At 38.3% G+C, this 23,210-nt stretch overlaps 4 protein-coding genes across 13 annotated transcripts in view; 1 reads left to right on the top strand and 3 right to left on the bottom strand.

Annotated features, from left to right (window-relative positions):
* Positions 1–6,638: 6,638 nt before the first annotated feature.
* LOC108044761 (galectin-9) lies at positions 6,639–8,435 on the bottom strand. 6 transcript variants are annotated; one of them, XM_017123896.2, is made up of 3 exons: positions 7,466–8,435; positions 7,226–7,414; positions 6,639–6,762 (listed from the first exon to the last, which is right to left on the bottom strand). In XM_017123896.2, the coding sequence occupies exons 1-3, from the start codon at positions 8,394–8,396 to the stop codon at positions 6,695–6,697; spliced, it is 1,188 nt and encodes a 395-aa protein (XP_016979385.1). In that variant the 5' UTR covers positions 8,397–8,435; the 3' UTR covers positions 6,639–6,694. The 6 variants fall into 6 exon arrangements, with proteins under 6 accessions (XP_016979385.1, XP_016979388.1, XP_016979386.1 ...); XM_017123899.2 differs by having other exon boundaries at positions 7,226–7,978; positions 8,213–8,435; XM_017123897.2 differs by having other exon boundaries at positions 7,226–8,177; positions 8,274–8,435.
* Positions 8,436–8,574: 139 nt separating this feature from the next.
* Positions 8,575–12,870, bottom strand: LOC108044745 (galectin-9). Of its 4 annotated transcripts, XM_017123868.2 has the most exons (4): positions 10,964–11,258; positions 10,712–10,827; positions 9,828–9,943; positions 8,575–9,769 (listed from the first exon to the last, which is right to left on the bottom strand). In XM_017123868.2, exons 2-4 carry the CDS (start codon positions 10,781–10,783, stop codon positions 8,746–8,748), a joined length of 1,212 nt encoding a protein of 403 aa, XP_016979357.2. In that variant the 5' UTR covers positions 10,784–10,827; positions 10,964–11,258; the 3' UTR covers positions 8,575–8,745. The 4 variants fall into 4 exon arrangements, with proteins under 4 accessions (XP_016979357.2, XP_016979360.1, XP_016979356.1 ...); XM_017123871.2 differs by lacking the exons at positions 10,712–10,827; positions 10,964–11,258 and adding an exon at positions 12,545–12,870; XM_017123867.2 differs by lacking the exons at positions 10,712–10,827; positions 10,964–11,258 and adding an exon at positions 11,665–12,285.
* A 315-nt stretch (positions 12,871–13,185) lies between these two features.
* Positions 13,186–17,667, bottom strand: LOC108044737. The gene is made up of 4 exons (XM_017123859.2): positions 16,944–17,667; positions 16,575–16,706; positions 14,029–16,511; positions 13,186–13,970 (listed from the first exon to the last, which is right to left on the bottom strand). Exons 1-4 carry the CDS (start codon positions 17,079–17,081, stop codon positions 13,676–13,678), a joined length of 3,048 nt encoding a protein of 1,015 aa, XP_016979348.1. The 5' UTR covers positions 17,082–17,667; the 3' UTR covers positions 13,186–13,675.
* LOC108044734 (mucin-5AC) overlaps positions 17,067–23,210 on the top strand; it is a 66,928-nt gene continuing 60,784 nt past the window's right edge. The window contains exon 1 of one of the 2 annotated variants that reach the window (XM_017123848.2): positions 17,067–17,150. The gene's annotated coding sequence lies outside the window, so the exon portion shown is untranslated. The remainder of the gene's footprint in view (positions 17,151–23,210) is intronic. The other variant, XM_044460072.1, reaches the window with a different exon arrangement.

Below are 23,210 nucleotides of genomic sequence, written 5' to 3'. Positions count from 1 at the left end.
ATGTTGTTTTAGTCGGAGCAAATTGAGAAATTGTTGCGCAAATATTGTCTTTAAGTCTTCTAAAAATACCACTTCCATTGTAGTTGCAGCTTTAAGTTATAGTAAACGTCAAATATTGTCGCACCTGTCACAGGTGTGGGCAACGTCTATTTCGGGGCAGTTTCCAGTTGCGCGTGTGTCTTCCAACGCGTTGGTGCGAGGGTGAGCCGTACGTATCGTCTCGGCATCACATGTTGATCGAACAAGCGTGATCTATTCATTAAATATGCTTAAAAATTAGCACGATTAATGCTGCCTGCACTACTTTGATAATTAACCAAAAATTTACTACTTGTTATAAAAGCAAGGCTAAAAATAGAAGCCGGCTTATTGTTTACATGCTAAATTGGCTTGGTTTCAGGTTTTTTTTGGGGATTGGGGCTATTTTCAGCTCGCCAAATGCGCGATAAAGTTCAAAATAAAGTTATTCCATTTGCAGTTATTACCTTGAGAGTAACTTTTTCACAGGCCTGGTAGATTTGAAAGATTTCATTTCTTTTCTAGAAAGCTGTTTCTGTCTATCCGTATTGTTTTTTTTTAATTATGTGTTTGATAAAAAATACATATCTGTTATCTAGAATTTTATTAATTCTAAAGTGAAAAATTAAAACTTCTATGAGTATTTAGCTGTTATATTCCCGTGCAAAATGGATGATTTTAGAAACATTTGTATACAGCTGGCGTCACTTAAATAGAAATGCAAAATTCTTTTTGCTGCGAGGAAAAAAAGAGACATTGTCTGTGTCTGTGTTGGCGTCGGCACAAACGTGCACACGATTGGTTGGCGCCTAGATTGCAGGGCACAAGTGACAATTTTAAAATAAAACCAGACTGGCGGGGTTCTGGCAGTGCTATAGTTGACCAAGACAAACGCAAAAAATTAAAGAAAAAGAAGAAAGCTATTAGGCGACACAGCGCGACGGCCACTCTTTATTGCATGCCAAATGTAAGTCTAGCAATTGTCGAGTTAAATATTTAAAAATAAATGCACATATCCAAATGGCTTATGAAAAACTAGAGTCTTGACTTCCTTAAGGCATAGTAGTGCATTTATTATATCCAGTGTGCAAGTGCTGTGGTTAATCGGCAAAGAGATGCAACTCACCATGGATATTTGCTTATTTTATAGAGATATGCACAAATTTCCTCCGACTAATCACTGCCCGCATGTTTCTGGCAGTATTGGCCGACTGTTTTGGCCAATCGTCACGTAATTGGCTGTAACTTAAGAACAGCCACCTGGTTCCAATTACTTCTTGTTATATTGAGTGCGTAGCTGACGTGGTAGACATTAATTTAAATTGACAGAAAGGCGGTAAGCAGGGCGAGGTGCGAGTCAATCTTGCAATGCGTTAAGGGCTTCTTGGCAACAATCTACACAATTCTTAGCTGATGTCTAATAAACTTCAGACTAAGATAATACAAATCTAACCAAAATCGCACTGCAAAGGCATAGACACAGTCTAGACACAATTTTTTATTCACATAACAAAGGGCCCGTTTTAAACTTAGAGCCACTTATTAATAGTAATTAAAAACCCGTTATTCTCGCTTGCGTGAGACAATTTGTAAGAAATCAAACTATTCTACATACGGGAATGCGCAACCTTGATTTAATTCGTTTTACCCACGCAATATCTAAGGACCATGTGTTGACGTATAATCAAATGTTAGACATTTAATTTCTGAACGCTAAGATTAAAGAAAAACAAAAAGAGTGTCCGCGAACTGAAAGCATAACATAATTTTTAGTCAGTGGCATTCAACGTATTATAAACAATGATTACAAATCCTATCTAGGTAACTAAATTAAGAATGTCTCAATAAATAATTATTTATATCGGGAAAATATCACTGCGTCGTAAAGATAACTGATGCAATATACACAATTTATTGCAAGATTATTAAGTTCCGTTTTATAATCTGTTTTTGCTATGTCACAAAACCAAGTGTCAATGGTACGTTCGAGCTATTGATATTCTAGGACTCTTAAGAATCAACAAAAGACAGTTGCATCCACCTTCTACTTGAGATTACGTATTAATTATATCGCCGCAATGACCATTGTGGTAATTATGAAATTTACTTAACATATCAGCGCTGTGATATAATTGACTTTTTCATCCGCTCATTATCTTAAAAAAATAATCCTTGTTGCGCAACTACATTTACAAATTGCTGCTGCAACAAAATACATATGTCCACTTCCATTGCATCTATGGCAAAATCCACATCATCCCAGTAATAAAAGACGCATCGTTGACATGCGCAAAACATTGGCGCCAGCAAGTCCTTATGACTACGCAACGTGCCCTGCTGGACTAGCATTTCACAACACAGATGTATCTTATTAACACGAGCATCTGTAAATCCTTCCAAACACACTTATATTTGTGCCTCGGAAAGGGGCTTTAAGAGAAAATCCCCGTTAAGCCCGAAAAAATTGTATACCCTTGTAGATGGTATAATAGTTCGAAAGTGAGTTGTATAGATTTTTTAAGTTTTATCAATTCTAGGTCACTATAGTCAAAAGCGCAAGGGAAAAAATGTTTTCTAAAAGGATTAAACTTAGACTAAACATAGACTATCGTTAGCTAAAAATTTATTTACTTATTTGTAAACAAATTAAACAATTTAAGATGAGTGCGCATTTAATTGTAATTTTGATACGGCCAAATATACAAATTATCGTCTTAAATGCGAATGAAAAAAACCTTTGCTTGTCAAAATCACCGTTTGCATTTTTATTGGCAGCAGTTTTACAAGGCAAGTATTATTTAATAATATTTCTAAGTGTTGATCCGCATTTATAGTTAGCTGCCTGCCCTTCAACCGTTCTCAACTCAGTAGTAGTGGACCGTCTGGCCACAATTAAGTTACTGAAATTCTTGTCTTTCATTGAGCTCCCAAAATGTAAAGACGTTCTTTGTAGCACAAAGCAAGTAAGAAGGATACAGACGCCGACGCCGACGATGGTTGTTGGTGGACGGCATGGCAATGGCAACACCGAAAAAGGTTGCAAACGAACGATGTGTCCAACTACCATATAAAAATATGCAATCAAACGAGTATAAGATTGATCTCGGGCGATATTCTGAGAAATCGAGAGCCGGTGCTCCAGTCTGATCGTTGGTCCCTTAGTTGGAGGAACACACATTTAAACATGCCGGTATAAATACAAGGAACGAGCGCTCTAACAGTTTTTTTATTTGGAAGAGTAACCAACATCTTCCCGCACTGCGAATTTATTGCTCACAGCAAATGAAAATCTTAAGCCTTGCCTTTGTTAATGATTACAATTAGTTAATTAGTTTAATGGCAAATATTTAAAAATTGAGAATAGAAAATCATATTTCTTAAATAAATATAAATATATAGTGTATCGTCCCAAGCTGTACTTCCATCTAAAATGTCCTACCTAATTCAAGGTCCGTAAAAACGACTGCTGTCATTTATTTGATATGTAATTGATTCCGACGGTGCGAGCTCGCATTGACACTGCCGTTCGATTAGTTAGTGTGAATCCATTGGATTAGTACGTACACATGATAATATACACCATGCGCTGCAAACTGTGCAAAAAGTGATTGATTTTGCGTCCTTTTTTCCAATGGCGACGTCGGCAGTCCAAGTTCCATACAGTTCCATACAAATGTCCACGCACCAATTTTTCAATAATATCGTTTTTGGACGGTTTGCAATTTGGCCTGCAAGGCAACAAGCATTCAGTATCGCTGGATGCTTACGTCGAATGCGAAATGCATTCCGAATGCATTCCGTTGACCATTTCAAACAAATGGCAGTGGCAGCTGCTGTGAAAAGCCCAAAGGCACAGTAACACCAAGGAGAAGCAGGAGAAGCAGAGGACAAGACCCCAATTGAGGTTTAATTTAGAATGTACCCAGTGCCACCGTACTGAGGAGGCATTGATTGCACAGCGTTCTGTGTGACACGACTACACAGTCGGAATATTGATAAGCTTTACTTATTTTGTGTCGGCAGGCTATAATCGGCGAAGACCGGTGAGGAAAAAACCATGTTGTAAATTGGTGCGAATGCATTTGTTTTTATTTACTCTGCAGATCAGCACTTCCCAATTTTATGCGTTTCAATTGATCGTCTTCGATCAAAAACTTTTTAATCGGAGAGCGAACTCTTAAAATTGAATTATACGCTGCCCTTGTGATGTAAAAGCTAATTAATGGCAAAAACAACTAAATAATTTATGTAAAAATATGGAAAAAATGTGACCTTTAAATTATGTTTTTAAGGGGACCACCCCATTCTCGATTTCAAATTTTGACGATTTTCAATGGGCTGGTAAATATACATATATTATTTTTTAGGTATGTAACTTTGCATCCATTTATTTGAAGTCTTAAAAAATAAGAACAGAATTTTTTTGTTTTTTGTCATTGAACAAAAGCCCTTCTTTTCCGCCCATGGGATTTCCGCTCACTGGAACATCTGAAACCAAAAATTCCAACGGGATTAGGAAGAGTACATGTATGGCTATAGCATGAACTAGGATTATTAAATTCGCACAAAAATTCAGAAAATGGCGGACCTTTGAACACTTTTATTTTAAATCGCCTTCTTTTCAGCCACAAGTCAAGTTTAAAAGTAAAGATCTTCACCGATTTGATTTATCCTAGTTCATGCTATAGCTATATATGTATAGAATAACGTATTATTATTATTGGAACCGATTGGATTAAAAGTTTTTGAGTAACCTCATGCGCCAGTCGTAAAAATACTGTTTCGAGAAAAACGTTTGAGTTTAATCAATATCGGATGACTATATCCTATAGTTGTCAAATATCTGTCTTACTGGCCATTTTCTTTTGCCTAATTTTTATTCTCAAGCTATTAAAAATATGTGGGATAAAGAATATTTTCATATCTAATGTAGTTATCAAGATATATAGCGGAACGATCTGGCTCATTCCGACTTATGTATCAGCTGCATTAGAAAGAACTTAAAGGAAACTAAAACGAACATGACCAGTTCGATTCTCCTGGTGATGCTGATCAAGAACCAATATACTTTTAAGGGTCGAAAATGTCTCCTTTACTGCCTATTGACTGAAATCTATCGAAACAAGAAAGAAAGCTAACTTCGGGCGGAGCCGAAGTTGATATACCCTTGCAGAATATTCTGTAAATTATATTCTCCAAAATCGGATCGGTTATTCATATGATGCATTCTTAATACTCATAAAAAATCCCAACTTCCTAACTTTAAAAACACCAAAATTATGTCATTTCCAATCGTTCAGTTATATGGAAGCTATAGGATATAGTCGGCCGATCCTTATGAAATTTGGCAGGTCGGATTAATTGCCCAAAAATAATACCCATAGATAATCCCAACTTCCTAACTTTAGAAACATCAAAACAAATAAATGCCATAAATTTGCGATCGTTCAGTTATATGGCAGCTATATGATATAGTGGCTCGTTCCGACTTATATACTACCTGCAATAGAAGACAACTTTTGGGAAAGTTTCAAGCAGATAGCTTTAAAACTGAGGGACTAGTTTGCGTAGAAACGGACGGACGGGCAGACGGACGGACAGACGGACATGGCTAGATCGACTCTCCTGGTGATGCTGATCAAGAATATATATACTTTATAGGGTCGGAAATGTCTCCTTCACTGCGTTGCAAACTTTTGACTGAAATTATAATACCCTCTGCAAGGGTACAAAAATATGCAGCAAAAAATTATATAGTACAGCGTTTCATAAGATTGCACAAATTAAGCGATTAACCATGAACTGAAAACTTACATTTCTACCACAAGTAAAAGTAACATTCTTTTTCCAGAAGCAATAGCTTTTAAAAATGTACGGATGTAAATGTAAGTAGTATCTGCCCTAAAAGTAATTGCTACGTTGGTTATAAGGCATACGAAATTTAGCCAAATTTGATCTTGAAGTCGAATTTGACATCAGTAATCTATTTCATTGGCAATATGGTCCAAGGCATGCGTGACACGTACAAACTTGAACCATAAATAATATTTTCTTGGCAGACGCTTTGCTACTTCCTTCGGCAGGCCTTGGGAAACATTGGCAGGCTTGGCTTATTTGGCCGCTTTTTGCTGGCCATGACAAAACAATGTCAACTGTCTTGAGAAACACATGTAGACATAAACGTCAATTGAGGACAACCTGCGCAGTGACGACTCTGGCAGCACGGCCATACTGAGTCCTTAATCGATTATCATTTTTAATAACAATTTCCGAGGCTATTCAAGCGGCCCAAAGCGGGGGACTAACTGGCAAAGCGAAGTCTGCTCTTGCTACTCGTGCTACTTATGGGCAGACGCTTACTTGACGGCGACGGCACATTGACATTTATGAGCTGGGCGCTGCGCGGTGCCCTAGGCCCTAACTCCAGGACGCAGACCTATTTTAGTTGCAGAATACTTTTTGCAGCAAGGTGTGTGTGTGGTAGGTAAAGATGAAATCAAAAGGCTTTGGTTGGTTATTATTCAATTCCTTCGCTTTGCCCGACCAACAATGCGAGTTGCAAAAAGAGAGGCCAAGCAGCAGCTTGATAAATGTGGTTCTGATAAATTAATTAAAACAAGTATTTTGAATAGTGGTTTAATATTTGACCTCCACAGAAAGGATGTGGCTAAAACACTTAAATTTTAAGTTGGGGGTCTTCAATGCGCTTCCAGGCACTTATAGCTCGTTCCATAGCCGTTCGGGCTTTAAAAGAAAATTTCAATTTAGTCAAAATCTCCAAAATAGGCAACCTCATTTCCGAAGTTCCGAATTTCTCGGTCTTTTGGGAACGGTTTTACCAAATTACAGGGATTGAAACATTCTACTTCTGGCAATTGTTTTAGATTTATTCAATAAATTTTAATTGGGAATATATAACTTAACGATATTTTCATTTATTAACTTTTAACTATATATCAACCTAATACAAAAATTAAATATAAAATTTTTCTCAAAACTTTATACTAGTTGCTCCCTTTACCCGTTACTAGTTGTTTTTAGAAAAGAGAAAAGGGAGAAGAAATTTTCAAAACAGTTCAAGCTGTTTTTTTTATTGCTATGAACCTAAAAAAGTCAAGTTTAAAAAAATTCGGAACTTCGAAAATAACAATAATAGCTTCGGAAATTACAAGTCCCAAAATCAATCTTGCAAAGTGTATAGCATTACCTCGTTGTTGCTTTTTAATCATTTTGCTGCCTTCGATGACCACTTCCCAAAGCTTGATATCTCCACGAATGTTCACAATATCAACACAATCTGGCTTCATCTGATACTTAAAATGAAACAAGGATTTGTTGTTCACAAAGAGTTCATAGTAGCTATCTCGGCATACAATTACTATGACAAAGGCGCCACCTGGTCTAAGACTCGTATTTAGACGCGACACCGTACAGTTCACCCACTCACCATTTAAATAGGCACGTCGTGTGATTATAGCCTTACCCACTTTATCATGTCTACTTCGCAAGAAGCAGGGGCTGAAATAGAACGACACTATGGGTTGCGGCCAAATTTCCTGACCTTTCTGGAAGGCTATACTAAATCTTTGAGGCATTAAACGAACGCGACCTTCGATTCGAAGTGCGCGTCCTTCAACGAGGACGTCATCTTCCAACAGTTTTCCATAAAATGGAAGGGGGAGACATGACTTATAAAAGTTCTTTTTAGACGACATGTTTGCTAGAGAGGATAGCACCATCCATTCACTTTCCAGGTTCTCCCCATCCTGAAGAAATTTTGTTACTGCCGTGTCGTATAAATGAGGAATTGGTCGAGGCAATGAATGGGTTAGCCGTATAGGATACTCTGATACGTGATATGTATCTATTACAATATCGGAGACTTCGCCAAGGACGTCAACAGCTTCCAGCCACCGATACGGCATACGGTGAATATATTTACCAAAATGATAGCCATTCACTGAAATGAAAAAGCACTCCTCAGTCAGTAAAACTTGCATCCAAAAAGACTTTCCACGGTTCAGTTGAAATGTTAGATATGACGAATTCTCCTCGGGACCCCACTTTCCTCTAAGCCGTGAGTTGCGCGTAATATAGTTTTGAGGAAGTCGTGATCCTATTTGCAGCAGCAAATCGCAGTCCTCGCATATTTCACATCCCTGTTTTGTGAGAAAATCAATGGCAAAATGCTCACATGCACTAAGAATCATTCCGTGAAAAACGAAACACAACCCTGGACGTGGGCATTGGATCACCTTAAAGTGTTTGCGCCGATGGGCCGCTGAGCGCTTTTCATAGAATAACGACATAGCATCCATTATCCGCCTTAAAGCCACAGTGCCAGCTCCTGGATAAACGCTCATAAACTTGCTCTCCATTTTCGACGTCTATTCATAATTAAAAGGGGAAAAAAATGTTATAATACATTTACCTAAATATACAAATTTTGACGTAACAGAAACTCACCCATGATTTGAAAGCTGCCCTTTTTATCAAAAATGTTCTTCCAAATGTCTAAACTACTATTTTTGCGACCAAATGAATTGAATATAGAAGTCCAATTTACAACAATAGAAATCGCTTGAATTTCCCGTAACTTTATTTGTTATTAAAAAAATGCTACATTATTTTTATTTTATGTTATTAATAAACAGCAGCCTATCACTTAATTATTGTCGCTTAACTACTGAGAAAACAAGAGTAAAAAAATATATAAGACAAAGATAACTAGTACTCATCAGTGTACAAAGGGTTGTGATAGAGGCGCACATTCTTGCCTTTAATCAGTGGATTTTGTTCCATCGTTACATTCCAAAGTTTAACATCTCCTTGTATGTAGACGGTATCAACCAGTGCAGGGCTGAGCTTATATTTAAAATCCGTCATGAATTGCCGATTGACATACACCTCATAAGCAGTTTTGGTACACACGATGGCCAAACTGAAAGTTCGACCAGGACGGAAGTTTGTGTCCAACTCCGAACGTTCCTCCTGGGCCCAAGCACCTTCAAGCCAGGCATTACGACACACCACGGCCTTTCCAATGGCGCCGCTGCTTGCTTTCGTAAAGCGTGGATTTAAGTGGAATGCTATTTGCGGATGTGGCCATATATCCTGCCCTTTTTGAAGGTTTATATAGAAAGAGTGTGGAAGCAAACGCACTCGTCCTTCAATCTTCAGGCATCGACCTTCGACCAAAGAATCTGGTGGCAGTGCCCCATAATAAGGCAAGGTAAGCCCAAGATCGTTTGAACTGAGGGTACTCTTTGGCGAACTGTCCGACTGTGTAATCGGAGCGCTGATAAGACACCACTCATGAGGTATTTTGACAGTCTCCTCGACGCTAGCATCAATTTCATCAATGTCATCATCTATGTGGAGCTCAATGTTCTTTGCCTCCGACTCGGGTAATCGTTGAGGATAGCTTAACACCAAAGTTCGCTGCATTTCCACGTTACTCACATCACCTTTGACTTCCAGAATATGGACATCCATATAAGGTATCTTATGAGTGTATGTTGCAAAGTGCTGACCATTTACCGATATCATATAGCACGCATCAGTAACAAGCACTTGAATAGAAAACTTATCGCCGCGACTTAGAAGAAAGGGTAATGCAGAGGAAACTTCCTCGCTGCCCCATATGTCCTGTACTTTGGTGTTGCGAACAATATAGTTTTGAGGCAGCCGTGGATTAATGTGAAGTGCCACATCTCGAGTCACATTGTTATGAACAAGATTGATGGAGAATCTGAGGAGGGAAGGTATCAGTTTAATAATAATTGACATCGACCATTCATTCAGCTTACCTCTCGCAGTTTACTGATAGATTACCGGAAACGGTAAAACTAATCCCTTCGCTCAACGGGCCAATTTGGTCGTTAAAGTACTTTGGCACAGCATCTGCATATTCGTAAAATGAAGCCTACAAGTTGTATTACAAGAACAAAATATTAAAAATACCGTTTAAAATTGTTCTAAAACTGGATCCTTGCTTGGATAGTTCATGGTAAATATCTAATTCCAATCGGTTAGAAATATAACAAATCTGGCAGGCCTACTGACTTTCGAAGCTAACACCGTATATGTTGCCACCAATATACGTTTAACAGTATCCTTTTAATTCGAGCACGAATGTGATTTCTTAAAAATCAGAATCATACTAATTAGTATTAAATAATAGGATTTTTATACCGTCCGTTCGTTGGTTTCACAAACTAGTTCCTCAGTTTTAAGGCTTGAACTTTGTTTGAAACTTTCCCAAAGGTTGTCATTCTATTGCAGGTAAAATATGAGTCGGAACGTGTCGGGTAGGCAACTATATTATATATACAATTTTAATAAGAAAGGAGGCAAACTTCGCCAATCCAACATTTATATACCCTTGCTGTTATTACAAAACGACTACATTTTGATTTCTATGCCTATATTTTGCGCTGCATTGTGCCATCGTTTCTATGGCAGCTATAAGACATGTTGTCCGATTTTGACAAAACTAAAAGCGTAATTCTGATATAGTAAATAATTACTATATCTCAAAGGAATATTTTGATATATAAAGGCTTCGGCTTGCCGAAGTTTGCTTCTTGTTTAAAATAATTTTTCAATTTTATTTCATTGTATATAAATCCTTCAAGATAATTCCCATATTAAGTGAAGAAAAATCTCATATAAATGTTCGCAGCGTGCTTACCTCATTCAAACCCCCCTTTTTTTCCTTGGGGTAACAGCAAAACAATTTCCTACACAAAACACTTAGACACATTTTAGATCCTTAGTTGGAGTTCGGAATAGCCTTGAACTAGAAAACTGAATGCAAGTCTTTTTTAAAGTACAAATTTCTCTATATCGCAAAACATAACATGATACGTCTGAGGAAACGAGGATTATTGGATTATTTAGTATTGATTGATTCAACATCGTCCTTGCTGGTTACATGTCTCACCTCACTTAAAACATTTGAATACACATTAAAGTTTAAAAAATTTTGGGGCTATATTGGCAACTACACTGATCTTACTGCAAACTGCGAAAACCAGTAAGAATAAATAAGTATAAGTTATTTAACAAAACGGTTTGCTTGAGTTTGCTGCCATTTCGCTGTTGTTATTATTTTTTCGATTGTCTCCCGTTCTTCGAATGACTCGCTCGAAGAGACTGAAAACTACACCGCTATGACAATGATAAAAAGCTTTTTGAAATCATACAACAAACAAAGGCCGCTGTACACCGACTCTAAATAAATGCACAATGAATTTTATACAAATACAAAGCAAGCAAGCCGCTGAGTCAACTTGTGACGAGACCTTGTCGCTCAAGAAGAATAATTCAATAACTTTAGATAATTACAAAAACGTGCTTAAGTTTAGAGTTCCCTCGACTGAGAGCAAAACAAATTGAAGCTTGCCGCCACTTTTTTAAACCACGACTGTGCTGAACAGCTGTTAAAAGCTCCATCGACAACGCGTATCTCGAGAATTACTCTGAGGCACGCTAAATGTCAGAAAAAACCCAGAAAGAGAAATGGAACATGAGTACAAACGTGAGAATGTACTGGTGCTTTTCTCTATGTAAAACTCTACATTAATCAGTTGAAACATACAACTAAACAACCGTCTATAGCGCTAAAGATTTTCGATAACATACTTTAAACTCTTTACCATCCACCACCTCGATGTCGCTGAAGCAATCCAATGGTGCAAGGTGCCGGCCCTCTGTCTGCTGAATCATTAAATGCATTTCCTTCCTTGTATCATCAAAAGTATCCGCATCTCGGCTGCATTCTGCACCTGCCTCAATAGCAGCAAAATCGATGTGTGCCCTTCGCTGCATTGAATAAGATTTATTCCGGAACTGACGCAACCAGAATTCCCGGCAATAAAATCGAAACAACTCTAGGCGGCGCTTGTCGCGGTAATAGTTTAAACTTCGCTCTATGTTAAAGGCGCTCTGCCACAGCGCATCTGACAGATCTACGATTTCGCGAACGGTGTGGCAGACCAGGAGTATTATTGCCGTCATACTAACCAAATGAAATTGGGGTAAGCGATTTTACTCGATGCAGATGCGGTTCTGGGCAAGCTTACGCTCTTCTCTGCCTCTTTGGTTCTCTCACTCTCTGTGTGGGATTCAGCGCGTACTTGATGAACGAGATGTTAACTTTCAGTATGTCTGTCTATTTGTGAGACCCAATTGCGTGTGCCTATGGCTGGTAATAATCTGCGCACTGTTCTGAATTAGTTTTTATGCCGGTCTGAACGAGGCCACCTATAGCTCAAATCGTTTTATCGACCCCAAAAATAGCTTTTCCAAATTTGATAACGTGCTTTGTCCACGCACACATACATATGTATAATGCGTGGGGCCAATTCATATACATATATATGTATGTACACATTTCTTTACATACCTATATAACTGTAAATGCGTTGTCTATCACAACTTTCGATAACAGTGGTTGGGCTTTTTGTCACCAATCATGAACCACAATTATGGGATAAGCAACAATAAATTTTCATTAACTTACATCCTCATTCGTAAATCGCTGATAGGATTCTTTCTCGCCACGTTTCCGTTTCCCACAGCAGCAATTCATCTTGACCTATGAATCAAATTTATTTCGAAAAAGAATGTACATTTAACCACTGAATAGTAACAGCAGGTGTTTATCAGTCGTTTCTTCGTTATCACAAGTTGCTAGCTAATATTTGAATATAAACAATACTTTATTAGAATGATAGATAATTTCTTTCATTCTCAGAATCACTGCGACAGTTTTAGCTAAAAATATTTTGCTTTGCTCAATTTCAACAACCTCTACCCGCCGCGAAGCTTTTTGAACTGATATTTTGCTTTGAACATTTTCATCGAATAGTGAATGTTGGCGTGGTGTGGGTTACAATCATACGTGCCTAGGAAAGTGTTCGTTTTTGACGGAATACTACTAATTTTCTTTATATAAAACAAATGGTGTCAATAAAAGTATTTCCAAGTAATGAATTTTTAACCACAGTTAGAAAGGGCAAACAAAAAAAGAGTAAAGTTTTTTAGTTCTGTAAGTTTGTGAGGTGCAAAACTACGTTTTCACCAGCTACTATTGTTCAACATAAAAATAAAAAAATGATCTTAGTTGTTCAATTTTCAATGGCGTCGTAAAAATAAATTATGTACTTTATATATATAAACCGTAGTTGTATTTATTGCGAACTGTTTGAAAACAAAACTATAAATAAAATTATAACTTAACAGCTAAATTATTAAACTGTTTGTAAATCTAAAACCTAATCAATCAAAGATGTTCTGTTTTGCTTCCTAAAAGCATATTCTGGCTTTTAAGTTAACAGAGTCTAGAAGGTACATACATGTTATACATATATACAACAAAGTTCAAGTAGTTCTTGAGTGCTGATTAATGCTTCGATATATATACTAAAGCAAATTAAGAGTATACCAAAACATGTTCCATTTTCAAAAAGATGCACCTTACAACTCAATATGATTTGAGAACTGCAGACATTGCTTATATTAATGTTAATATAACTGCAAATTTAACGTTCGCGTGTATGTGACGGCACTTAGGTAGTATGATTTTTTCAAAAATAAATCCATATATTTCATATGTAGGATAAAATCTAATTTCATTCCTGCGAAGAATATCTCACCGCTGCCGTGTCGAGCGCGTACCCATGGCATGCTGCGATTTAGGAGAAGGTCCCTTATAATACTTTGATAATGTCTTGCTGGTGCGGGTTGGGCGATTGCTGTTGCTGCTGCTGCTTCGTTCCAAAGCTTTTTCGGCATCGGTCTTTAATGGTAGGTCATCATCTTCTTCCCACCGTTCGCTTTTCTTTTCTTCAGCGCCAGAATCTTCGACTGCGGCGTCAGCCTTGGATTTACGGCTTCGGCGGTTTCGTGACGATGAAGAACTAACATCGGTACGATCCGACTTATCACTGAAAATTTATTAAAAACAATTTACGTTATCCGCATAAAAAAAACTAAACAACTCACTCTTTAACGGAAATCTTGTTTTCTTCACCAGCTTTTAAGCCACGGCTTATGAGAGCAAGTTCTCGTTCTGCAATGGCCTTCTTGTGCTCATCTGCTGATTCCGCCGCGCTCAGTTTTGTCGTCGAATCGGCCATTTGCTTTACAGGTTCTTCCTGCTTGCCCCGCTTCAGCTGCTGCTGTTGCTCCTGGGCCTGCTTTATTGAGCGTTTTAAGGCGCTCCTGAGGGTGTCGCGTGAACTCTCAGGCGCCACGTCCTTTCCCAGCTGAGGGAGACCAATCGCCTCCAAAAGCTTTTGGCCGAGCGCCGCCTTTACTTCCGACTTGCGAATTGTTGCGGAGCCTGCTTTGCCATCATCAATATTCTCGCCGGCTTCATTCTCTTGGGCGGGCTCAGTTACTTCAGAATTTTCGGCATTGTCTGACACGTTGGGATCGTTTGTGGCTTCCGGAACGGTACTTGTGGGTGCCTGGGACGATTCGATTGCAGATACCTTACTTGAGGATCCTTTTTCAGTTACAATTTCTGTCAATTGGCGTAAAAGGTTTGGTTCTGTACAGGGACATTTATCTGTCGGATCCTCCAGGGCCGGTGGTTCTCTCTTATTAGACACTGCGCATTCAGATAACTTTGACGACTGAATGACAGTCTTCCGCCTCTTAACAATTGGCCGAGCTACTGCAGCTATTGATGGCTGGGCTTGCGGAGAAATGTGGTCTTCTACGTATTCCACAGCGAGTGGTTCCGCTTCCAGTGACGGCTGTGGCTCAACCAGCACAATATCTTCCAAATTAACTACGCTGCCAGAACAACTTCGGCGTCGACGAGTATTTCGTTGTTCTTTTAATTCTTGTTGCTGCTTTTTCAGTAGTGAAATAAGGGCCTCATTCAGCGCGTCGGCTGGACTGGTTCCGAATTGTGAAATGAGCACGGCGTCGATATTGGATAGTTCATTACTAACATGAGCTGCATTTGTAGTTGAAAAAGCCGTTGTGGAGCACGATTTATCAGCAGCCGGTAGATCACAGAAACGCATCTTGCGTTGGGGACGTTTTACCTTTGAGTGCCGTAATGGCGGGGGTTCTTGCTCCGTTGGACTGGAAGGCACTAATTGAACCGACGTCTCCGGCGGCAGTTTGTAAGGCATTGCACTGGATAAGTCAGCGATGTTTAATATATCCTTTGTCGCCTGCGAAATATTCGTGGTAGATGTGGACGCGATAGTGGAAGATAATGACTGCTTATCTTGTTGCTGAACAACTGACAGCATAGGAGCCAAATATGGTCCTAAAAGTTGTGTGAGATCTGTGTCTTGTAGGAGATTATTGTCTGACATAATAAGAGAAAATTTGGAGCTCTTTAAACGTGTCATTTGCTCATCGCAATTTACTGCTGTCACTGGCCACTTTAGAGCCTTAAGAATAAGCATCAACAAGTCTGGATCCCTTATAACGCTTCCCAGGGATATTGCATCAGTAAGGCTTTTTACATTGGGTATCGATTTTGACGGAGCTGATGTTTGCGAATCAACCGATGATGTTAAGTCGAGTGTTGCAGACATTTTTTTGGGATTTCTTGGCACAATTTTCTTTAGCTTTGGCGGGGTCGCCTCAACAACAAGTTCATCATCCTCTCTTTTCTTCTTTGGCGCCGCAAATATCATGTGCTCCGGTAGTGCTTCCTCCACCGAAGGTTCGCCTCCATATTGGGGTACAAGCGTAGTTGTAACAAGTGGCCTCACATCTTCGGCTGGGTTTCGATTCTGCGCCAACTTAAGCAATGACACTTGGCCGCTACGCTTAGCTTTAATGTTTTTGAGTGCATTTTTCAGATTTCTGGTCCTTTGAAGAAACACGTTACTGGGCAGATTAGGCATTCCTGTGTTGCTGGCGTTACAAGTTAAAGCAACGGGAGCTATGGACGTCTTTCTAGTGTCCGTATGGCAGCTGTCTGGCGCAAGATCTTTGTCGACCCCAGGCACATTGCCTGTGATGCGTCCATGCGTCTGAATAAAGTTAATTACTCCTGCCGGCGATATTTTAGTCTCTAGACTCTTATTTGCGACATTGGAAACGGATGGCTCCAAGTTCAGAGGCACCAAAGAAGGCAGATTCTGCATAGAGCGCTGGGCGATCGACATGGGAGTCGATCCGTAGCGACTATCAACAAAAACGCTATTACGACGAGTCGGTACTATATAGTTCTTTACCGCTCCGGCAACATTGCCAATGGCAGAAGATGAGGCCGCTCCGGCCAAGGCAGTTTCCTGGTGAGGCTTGATCCGTGCTTCCTTGGCTTTACTGGTCACCACGAAATCCTCCCGATGGCGACCGCCCGCCTGGGGCCTGGACACTGCGATGGTGGTCTCTGGTGCACGACTCAGCACAATGGGACGGAATTCATGAGTTTCCTCGTTTGTCACAGGGATCTGGGAGCTGGGTAGTACGCTGAGACGTGCGGCGGCTGCTTCTCGCGCATTCTTCGGCTAAAAGTTTAGATCGGTTGGGAGATATAAGTCGTTAGGAGAGGAAACTTCAATTTTGATTACCAGTGTGCTTAGTAGAAAGTCCTGGAACACAAGCTGAGTATGTTTGGCTATATTCGAGAGCGATGCTGTGGCCTCCACCTGTCGGTAACAGGACTTGCACAGCACTTTGGGCAAAGGATCATCAACGGCCACCTAAAAAGGAAAGAAAAAAAAGGGGTTTTCCTGTTAATGATTTTATGTTTACATATCGGATTTTTGGTTTGGTTTATGACGGCCTTTTTTATTACTATTCATTTTTCAAGCTTTGCACTCAGTGCTGACCTCCAGGGCTGGCGCACAAAAGTTTTGGTATTTTTCCAGGGCCCGTACTAAATTTGCCATAACGCGATCGAAATGCATTATTTGTGTTGTGCCTTTCTATTTACTTACATTTAGATAAAGATGTCGCGATATTTTATCCTTTAGGCCTTGTGTCTTGAAAATGAACACACTTTCGACCACCGAGTTCGTTTTGCTCTTCGTGTTGGCCGCGCAAATGCGGCACAAGTGCTCAAACTGAGCATCCATTTTTGGAGCTTCACGCTGTGCCTTCTATTTTCGAACTTAGAGCTCCACACGCAACATGCTGCTGTCAAGGTAAGAAGTGCATTTGATAAAATCTCCCACGGGTGCGGTGTAAACTCTCAATTCACACACACTGCCATTTGTAATGCGGCTTGCCTTACACACGGTTAAAATGTACACTTGTAATTCGAGAAAGTCGTCGCGCGGCCTCTGAGAGCGTGCAAAACAAATGGCAGAATGAAAAACAAATAATAACAAACAGTAACTGTATTGACAATTGAAAGCGAGGAGCTCAAGTCCGCATCGGTGAGAAAGAGAGAAACAGCAACTGATCTCGCCCTCAAACTCACATTTCGCTTTTTTCTTTTCACGTTGTCCGCACTCGCTATGCTACGTCTCTGAGGAAAATATATTTTCCCCTGAAATTCTTTGTTTAAATGCTTTTGTAGCGTGTTTCAATTTCGCCAAACGCCTCCAACTTGAAACACGGGGCCATGCGACAGTTGTATCCAATTGAAATAGACTTTTGCCACACCGATTTCACCAGCACTTGTGTTGCGACGAGAAAACGAAATAAAACTGAGCGAAATAAACGCTGCTGCCGTTTGCCATTACACTCACCACCCACCCATACTAGTGCATTTCCAATCGCACACTCTCGAGCGCCTGGCCTACGTTGTTCGTTGTTTTTATGCGCTTGCCGTGGCCTTTGAGTAGGCGATAGTGTGCGTGATGCCTGACTGTTGCTTGTATTACACTCTTACACGATTTTTTTCTGTTTTTCGAGTGCTGATGTGAGTGGGGGCCTGGTGTTCCGTCTATTTCATGGCGCACAGCCAGTTTTTCGCTATATCTACTTATGTATGTATATGGCCCCATCGTATTCTGTTGGTTTTTCTTTCTACCCGCTTTTTCTTTAGGACCGGGTACATATATACATATGTACATAGGATCTATTTAATACGTTTTAAAGGATAGGCATTTTCTAAAGCTTCCGTAAAATCTTAATTTTGGGATACATTTATTTAATGAATGCATTTTGCGCATGTAAAATTAAGAGTGGTTGATTCGATTATCAGCTAATGATACGCCCTAAACCCATAACCCAAAAATAATGAGCACTTAACAGTCGATTCATCTGAATTCAGCTGTCTTTTTATACCAAAACTAGTTGTCGTTTCGCTTGCGAGTGTTAGTTCACTGTGTGTTTTTGTGTGTGTGTGACGTATTATGTTTTCGTGCTTGTGCTTCTGATCTTTCTTTTCCTTTTGTTGCTATTTCCTTACGCTATCGCAATACACTTTTTCTTACATGAATTCGTTGTATGAAGAGAAACCTTTTTACGTCAAAACGTAGGTATACTTATACATAATCCGGCCGATTGTGGATTACATATTATTTGAACAGAAAAGCGTGCCAATTACTAATTTTGAATTGGTAATATGAACTAACATTCATTTTAAATAGTGGTAATCAACACATTATCTCCATTTTGACAAATCAAATAAGTAGGCAAATGTTTTTTTTTGGTTTGAGATCTATACTTTTTTGGAAAGAAATTGCTATTTTTAAATTGACAGATCTTTTATTTGTGGCGTTTGTATTGAATGTAAAGCAAACAGTAAGAAAATCGACTAAAGTTTTGGAAAGGTTATTTAAATAACTTTACATTTAAACTTGCACTTAACACATACAAAATATACAATTTATAAAAAAAATAGATACTCAAAGCTTTCTAAGTATTCTCATGTAACATGCTTACTGATGCATGCAACAAGTTCAAATGCATCCCTTAGCCGTAAGGTATGTAATGAATTTTTAGACAAAGTTTTCATTGCCAAAGTGTGATTACAATTTAACTTCCCATATACCACCATATTCTGATGCGTTATAAAAAATTGATTTTGCTGTATAATATATCAAACTAAAACAGCTTTCAATATGGTAACATCCATAACTTCTAACATCAAGTTTGGTGACGAAAAATGAATTAAAATATATTCGTGTAAGCAAGTACAACATACTAAAACTTCATAGTAAGAAGATAGAAGATAAGATAGTTTGGTAAGAAAGTAATCACCACTAATCGTCAAAATCCAAAACTGTTGGTGATGCATACTTTTTGGCGAAATTTGGTGTTAACAGCGCTAAATAGTAAATCTAGGGCCATGCCATTCCAAAATTCCAAAACGAAATTATTTTGTGTTTTTTGTGGTCGTTTTTTATCCACAAAAAAACTTTAACTTTAATTTCTTCACTGTTACTTTAATCGTTTTGCTTTTTTTTTGTGTAATTTACCCGCCAAGCAAAGCTGTCTCAATTTAAAATTTTTTTTTGTTTCGCTTTTTCCGCTAGGACAAACGTCCTTTTTGAGCAGATCGGAACACCAACGCATATTTTAAATTTTGGGGTATTTCAGTAATTTTCATTTAAAGTAGTTTCTTCATTAACTTGTTGCTTATGTATGCCCTATCGCGCATAAGACTATCCAACTTTTCTTCACATAAATATATGCAGGTAATTTTTAAGACAAATAAATAATTAAGCTTGAAAATCCTGATTTAAGGAATTCTTAAAAATCAAACAAATAAATCCAAAATAAAAGTTGATTTTTCCGGATCCTCCGGATTTTGCCATTTTTAATTTTCGTCGAAAAGTCGCCCAAAAATAAATTTTTTAGCTGTGAATGCCAATCGATTGGAAATTTTATAACGAATTCAAAGGTGAGTGGCATTCCATCGTGTGATTATTATTTCCCATGGTTTGGATAAAAAAACCGCAATCCGGATCCTCCGGATTTTGCCATTTTTCATAAGTTCATCATTTTTGAAGAAACATCGATCAAAATGAAATTTTTTGACTGTAAATGCCAATCGATTGGAAATTTTATAACAAATTCAAAGGTGTATGGCATTCCATCGTGTGATTGTTATTTCCCATGGTTTGGATAAAAAAACCGCAATAAAAGTTAATTTTTCCGGATCCTCCGGATTTTGCCATTTTTCATAAAGGGTTAGTTCATAATTTTTGGCGAAATATCGACCAAAATGAAATTTTTTAGCTGTGAATGCCAATCGATTGGAAATTTTATAACGAATTCAAAGGTGAGTGGCATCCCATCGTGTGATTATTATTTCCCATGGTTTGAATACAAAAACCGCAATAAAAGTTGATTTTTCCGGATCCTCCGGATTTTGCCATTTTTCATAAAGGCGAAATATCGACCAAAATGAAATTTTTTAGCTGTGAATGCCAATCGATTGGAAATTTTATAACGAATTCAAAGGTGAGTGGCATTCCATCGTGTGATTATTATTTCCCATGGTTTGGATAAAAAAACCGCAATCCGGATCCTCCGGATTTTGCCATTTTTCATAAGTTCATCATTTTTGGCGAAACATCGATCAAAATGAAATTTTTTGACTGTAAATGCCAATTGATTGGAAATTTTATAACGAATTCAAAGGTGTATGGCATTCCATCGTGCGACTATTATTTCCCATGCTTTTGATCAAAAAACCGCAATAAAAGTTGATTTTTCCGGATCCTCCGGATTTTGCCATTTTTCATAAGGGGATCATCATTTTTGGCGAAAAGTCGCCCAAAAATAAATTTTTTAGCTGTGAATGCCAATCGATTGGAAATTTTATAACGAATTAAACCAGGTATGGCATTCCATCGTGTGACCTTTATTTCCCATGGTTTTGATCAAAAAACCGCAAGAAAAGTTGATTTTTCCGGATCCTCCAGATTTTGTTATTTTTCATAAGGGATTCATCATTTTTGGCGAAAAATCGACCAAAATGAAATTTTTTAGCTGTGAATGCCAATCGATTGGAAATTTTATAACGGATTCAGCGAGGTATGGCATTCCATCGTGTGATCATTATTTCCCATGGTTTGATCAAAAAACCGCAATAAAAGTTGATCTTTCCTAATCTTTCGGATTTTGGCATTTTTATACCCTAGCAGAGGGTATTATAATTTTGGTCAAAGTCTCCGACCCTATAAAGTATATATATTCTTGATCAGGATCGCCTCCGGAGTTGATATAAGCATGTCCGTCTGTCTGTTTCTACGCAAACAAGTCTTTCAGTTTTAAAGATATCGAATTGAAACTTTGCACACACCCTTCTTTCCTTTGCACGCAGTATATAAGTCGGAAATGCCATAACTTTGGTGTTTGTAAAGTTAGGAAGTTGGGATTTTCTATGGGTTATAATTTTGGAGAATATAATTTACAGAATATTCTGCAAGGGTACATCAACTTCGGCTCCGCCCGAAGTTAGCCTTCCTTTCTTGTTCATAATGGGTTAGACTATGATTCTTTGCGGAAAATCGACTGAAATAAAATTTTTTAGCTGTCAATCCCAAACGATTGGAAATTTTATAACGAATTCAACAGGGTATGACATTCCAACATTTGACCTTTATTTCGCAGGATTTTGATCGAATAACAAAAATAAAAGTTAATTTTTCCGAATCATCCGGATTTTGGCATTTTTCATAATGGGTTAGCCTATGATTCTTTGGGGAAAATCGACTGAAATAAAATTTTTTAGCTGTTAATGCCAATCGATTGGACATTTCATAACGAATTCATCGATGTATGACATTTCACATTTTAACCATTATTTCCAATGGTTTTGATAAAAAACAAGAAAGGAAAGCTAACTTCGGGCGGAGCCGAAGTTGAAATACCCTTGCAGAATATTCTGTAAATTATATTCTTCAAAATTATTCATATGATGCATTCTTAATACTCATAAAAAATCCCAACTTCCTAGCATTAAAAACACCAAAGTAATGGCATTTCCAATCGTTCAGTTATATGGCAGCTATAGGATATAGTCGGCCGATCCTTATGAAACTTAGAAGGTCGGATTGATTGGCCAAAAATAAAACCTATATAAATTTCCAACTTCCTAACTTTACAAACACCAAAGTTATGGCATTTCCGATCAATCAGTTATATGGCAGCTATAGGATATAGTCGACCGATCCTTATGAAATTTAGTACGTCGGATTGATTGGCCAAATATAAAACCCATAAAAAATCCTAACTTCCTTACTTTAAAAATACCAAAGTTATGGCCTTTCCGATCGTTCAGTTATATGGCAGCTATAGGATATAGTCGGCCGATCCGGCTCGTTCCGACTTATATACTACCTGCAATAGAAAGACAACTTTTGGGAAAGTTTCAAGCAGATATCTTTAAATCTGAGGGACTAGTTTGCTTAGAAACGGACGGACGGACGGACAGACGGACGGACAGACGGACATGGCTAGATCGACTCTCCTGGTGATGCTGATCAAGAATATATATATTTAATGGGTCGGAAATGTCTCCTTCACTGCGTTGCAAACTTTTGACTGAAATTATAATACCCTCTGCAAGGGTATAAAAATATATACACAAGGAATTTTTTAATGAAAAGGTCCCAGGTTAATAAAACATTTTTATTTCAGTTTTAAAATTTAACACAGGAATGCGGAGTTAAGGAGATCGCGATCAGCATTGGGTTGTTCCTGAGTATGGTGGCGGGTTTCAGTGTCGCCTTCAAGGTTATCCATGATTTACCACTCGTCGTCTCTTTTTCCCTTCCTCACCAATTATACTCTTATTTAAGGTAGCCATAAATAAATTCCGTATTTTCATTAATTCCATTCAAAAATTATACATTTTATACTTTATTTACTTATTATATATGATCGATGAATCGGATTAAAAAAATTGACTACAACATTGTTTCTGTAATGAAAAAAGGCCAATTTAAAGTGTCGACGGCTTTAGCATTAAAATTTAGGATAATATCTGTATAAATTTACAACAAACCAGAACGTCTTAAAAATCACTAAAGTGAAGTATCTTGTGGTAACGATTAAAAAGACTTGCCACGGTGAGTCGGGTAGAAAACGTGCAGAAAAAATGTTATTGTGGGACAAAAATAAATTTAATTTATGCACGACGTCTATATGTATTGTATTTGATCCGCGTCATCGCCATAAAAAGGTCAAACATAGAGGTGACAACATAATGATACGGGGCTACTGCCCCTGGAAAATCGTAGGTCTGAGTAAAATCTGAGGGGTCTTTGAATATATTCTAAAAGCATACTTTTAGGCAGTCT

Source organism: Drosophila rhopaloa, unplaced genomic scaffold (assembly GCF_018152115.1).
Source record: "Drosophila rhopaloa isolate 14029-0021.01 unplaced genomic scaffold, ASM1815211v1 contig_2, whole genome shotgun sequence".
Taxonomy (NCBI): Eukaryota; Metazoa; Arthropoda; class Insecta; order Diptera; family Drosophilidae; genus Drosophila; species Drosophila rhopaloa.
Note: the sequence above shows the minus strand (reverse complement) of the source record. Positions and strands in the feature narration are given on the sequence as shown.

Coding starts and splice junctions, on each gene's coding strand:
- LOC108044761 (XM_017123895.2), bottom strand. CDS start 8,396: ATGGAGAGCAAGTTTATGAGCGTTTATCCAGGAGCTGGCACTGTGGCT. Junction 6,763..7,225: donor GATTAAAAAGCAACAACGAG/GTAATGCTATAC, acceptor TTTCTTTTAAAG/CCCGAACGGCTATGGAACGA.
- LOC108044737 (XM_017123859.2), bottom strand. CDS start 17,081: ATGGATGCTCAGTTTGAGCACTTGTGCCGCATTTGCGCGGCCAACACG. Junction 16,707..16,943: donor CGCGACATCTTTATCTAAAT/GTAAGTAAATAG, acceptor TTTCCTTTTTAG/GTGGCCGTTGATGATCCTTT. Junction 16,512..16,574: donor ACTTTCTACTAAGCACACTG/GTAATCAAAATT, acceptor CTAAACTTTTAG/CCGAAGAATGCGCGAGAAGC.
- LOC108044745 (XM_017123867.2), bottom strand. CDS start 12,039: ATGACGGCAATAATACTCCTGGTCTGCCACACCGTTCGCGAAATCGTA. Junction 9,944..11,664: donor TGGATGGTAAAGAGTTTAAA/GTATGTTATCGA, acceptor TACAACTTGTAG/GCTTCATTTTACGAATATGC. Junction 9,770..9,827: donor CTATCAGTAAACTGCGAGAG/GTAAGCTGAATG, acceptor TTCCCTCCTCAG/ATTCTCCATCAATCTTGTTC.